We start from the raw sequence: 3,328 nt of genomic DNA, 5'->3' as shown, positions 1-3,328 counted from the left end.
ACAGCTTTTCTTATTGGTTTATTGAGTCCTGCCTCCTGGTGGTTTACTGTGTTCTTGTAGTTTACCATCTTCTGGTGGCTTTCAGTCTCCTGGTGGATTACTGCCTCCTGGTGGTTTACTGTGTTCTTGTAGTTTTCAGTCTCCTGGTGGTTTACTGTGTTCTTGTAGTTTTCAGTCTCCTGGTGGTTTACTGTGTTCTTGTAGTTTTCAGTCTCCTGGTGGTTTACTGAGTTCTTGTAGTTTTCAGTCTCCTGGTGGTTTACTGAGTTCTTGTAGTTTTCAGTCTCCTGGTGGTTAACTGAGTTCTTGTAGTTTTCAGTGTCTTGGTGGTTTACTGCCTCCTGGTGGTTTACTGTGTTCTTGTAGTTTTCAGTCTCCTGGTGGTTTACTGTGTTCTTGTAGTTTTCAGTCTCCTGGTGGTTTACTGAGTTCTTGTAGTTTTCAGTGTCTTGGTGGTTTACTGCCTCCTGGTGGTTTACTGTGTTCTTGTAGTTTTCAGTCTCCTGGTGGTTTACTGTGTTCTTGTAGTTTTCAGTCTCCTGGTGGTTAACTGAGTTCTTGTAGTTTTCAGTGTCTTGGTGGTTTACTGCCTCCTGGTGGTTTACTGTGTTCTTGTAGTTTTCAGTCTCCTGGTGGTTTACTGTGTTCTTGTAGTTTTCAGTCTCCTGGTGGTTTACTGAGTTCTTGTAGTTTTCAGTCTCCTGGTGGTTTACTGAGTTCTTGTAGTTTTCAGTCTCCTGGTGGTTTACTGTGTTCTTGTAGTTTTCAGTCTCCTGGTGGTTTACTGTGTTCTTGTAGTTTTCAGTCTCCTGATGCCTGTGTGAGTGCTAGAGACGTGTGTTAGGGCTTAAGGGAGCTGTGTGTGTGTGTGTGTGTGTGTGTGTGTGTGTGTGTGTGTGTGTTAGGGACATTTGTGTGTTGCCAGTAATGAATCTCAGGTGTGTGTTTGTTGTGTAGCTGATATGTTCGCTCATGAAGAGGGTGGTCCAGAGCCGGACTGGGTGAAGACGGAAAGGGATCAGTTTTCCGATTTCCGGGATCTCAATAAAGACGGAAAGATGGATGTGGATGAGATTCGACACTGGATCCTACCTCAGGATTACGACCACGCTCAGGCGGAGGCTCGACACCTGCTCCACGAGTCTGACATCGACAAGGTCAGCACACACACACACACACACACACACCTCATATTGACATCACATTACACACAGTGACACGCGCACACACACACACACAGTGTCTCACTAATATGGAGACTTAAAGTAAAGTCTCCGACCCTAACCCTAGTCTTCTTTGATTCTAACTCAGACCTCAAGCCTAGTCTCCGACCCTAAACCTAACCCTAGTTTCTAACCCTGAGCAAACGTCTGTTTTGTCCAGGACCAGATGTTGACCAAAGACGAGATCCTGGAGAACTGGAACATGTTTGTGGGAAGTCAAGCTACTAACTACGGTGAAGATTTAATGAAAACCCACGATGAGTTGTGACTGAGGGCAAGTCCATCACTGCGTGTTGAGGTCATCGTTCTGTGAGGTCATTGTCTGGTGATGTCACAGCCTAGTGATCATCGTCAAGTCGTGCTGCTGTCTTCGAGCCCAAAACCTTCAGCTGCATCCAGTCACTGACCGTCTGGTATTCACAGATCTACCTCAAACACGTCATTCCTCCTCCATTCCTCACGTCTTTCTCCTCATCCCTCCGTTCCGTGTGGACTTTGACACAACTGTTTGGAGCCTTAACGTTTGGACTGTTTTTATTTGCATTTTCACTGGACTCCCCCAGTGTTATTTTAATAAATCTGTCACAGATGTAGAATAGCCCTAGAGTAACAGGAGTGTTTGTGAATCTGAGTGTGTCCCACAGTCACAGCTTCCTTTTTCTTTTATTTTCTGATGTGTTTAAAACTCAGAGCCAGGAGTGTTTCGTTGTTTTTCTGGTTGAATGTTGCATGGTAGAGATTTAAATGTCTGTGGTATATGTTTTTATTTGGAAGTTTAAAAGGCTTTATGTTATTTAAACAGTAAATTATATAAAGAAACAGCACAAACATGTCTTTAGACCCAGTAAAGTTTTCCCTCAGTGTAATGTTTCATCTGTTATTTCTTTTCCAGGTTTGGAAAGTTCACTTCTGTAGATTGTAATGAACGCTTTTTTTTCCCTAAACAATGAAGTCTCCTGAGACTTTATTTAATGTCAAACGCTCAAACAACAGAACTGTCTCTGAACCGGACTGTACTCTGTAAATATAAACACAGTTCGCTCCAGAAACGTGGACACGGAGGTGAGTTTGGCGCTGAGCTCCGTTCCCTTTCCTTTACTGACGCTGTGGGAGCGTTTGGGAACTGAGGAGACTCAGCGCTGCAGGTTTGTGGACTTCTCTCTTGATACGAGACTCCAGCTGCTCCACAGTCCGTTGTCGTCGTCGTCGTCGTCTGATTCTCTTCTTCAGAGAGATTCATCCACTGACTTCCAGACCCCTCTGAGACAAACTGAGGAAATGATCAAATGGTCTGAGGGCTCTTCCTGCTCGGGAGGATTCACACCGTACAGATTCCTACAGATTGTTTTTACTGCAGCTTTAAAAACGCCTGTATTTATCATAACAGGGTTTGTCATTTTCAATTTCTGTGTTAAGTCTTCTGTGTGTGTTCTCCCTGTGTCCGCGTGGGTTTCCGCCGGGTGCTCCGGTTTCCTCCCACAGTCCAAAAACACACGTTGGTAGGTGGATTGGCGACTCAAAAGTGTCCGTAGGGGTGTGTGTGTGCCTGTGTTGCCCTGTGAAGGACTGGCGCCCCCTCCAGGGTGTATTCCCGCCTTGCGCCCAATGATTCCAGGTAGGCTCTGGACCCACCGCGCCCCTGAACTGGATAAGGGTTACAGATAATGAATGAATGAATGAAGTCTTCTGTGTGTCATGTGTCTATAAGAAATACAGCAAGTCCAGACCAGGCACGTTCATTTATAGAGCACCTTTCCTACACAACTGCAATTTAAACCTTTTACAGAAACAAAAACAACTGTACGATTAAAGTATGTTAGTAACCGGACGCCTGCTCCTCATCTGAACTTGGGCAGAAGTGTTGTCCTCTTCACTTCAACAGCATCCTCTGCTCTTTTCTGGGGGGAAAGACATTTTGAAACGTTGCTGTGAGGTTTGATTGATAACCTTTCACGACTCTACAGACGTCTGCTCCTTATTGGAAACTGTTCCACATCTGCCTCCTGGTGGTTTACACGTGGGAACACAGTAAAGAGAAACTGGAAAAGTAAAGGATGAAGAGAAAGAGAGAGAGAGGCTTTCAGATTGAGATCAATTCTGAAAGT

At 44.9% G+C, this 3,328-nt stretch overlaps 1 protein-coding gene across 1 annotated transcript in view; it reads left to right on the top strand.

The window, feature by feature from the left end:
* The window catches only part of rcn1 (reticulocalbin 1, EF-hand calcium binding domain), a 5,296-nt gene extending 2,554 nt beyond the window's left edge, over positions 1-2,742 (top strand). Inside the window, exons 5-6 of the mRNA XM_066647491.1 lie at positions 958-1,157; positions 1,384-2,742. Coding sequence (XP_066503588.1) covers positions 958-1,157; positions 1,384-1,491 — 308 coding nt within the window. The 3' untranslated portion in view covers positions 1,492-2,742. The remainder of the gene's footprint in view (positions 1-957; positions 1,158-1,383) is intronic.
* The last annotated feature ends 586 nt before the right edge of the window (positions 2,743-3,328 follow it).

This window comes from Hoplias malabaricus, chromosome 16 (assembly GCF_029633855.1).
Source record: "Hoplias malabaricus isolate fHopMal1 chromosome 16, fHopMal1.hap1, whole genome shotgun sequence".
In the NCBI taxonomy this organism is placed as follows: Eukaryota; Metazoa; Chordata; class Actinopteri; order Characiformes; family Erythrinidae; genus Hoplias; species Hoplias malabaricus.
Note: the sequence above shows the minus strand (reverse complement) of the source record. Positions and strands in the feature narration are given on the sequence as shown.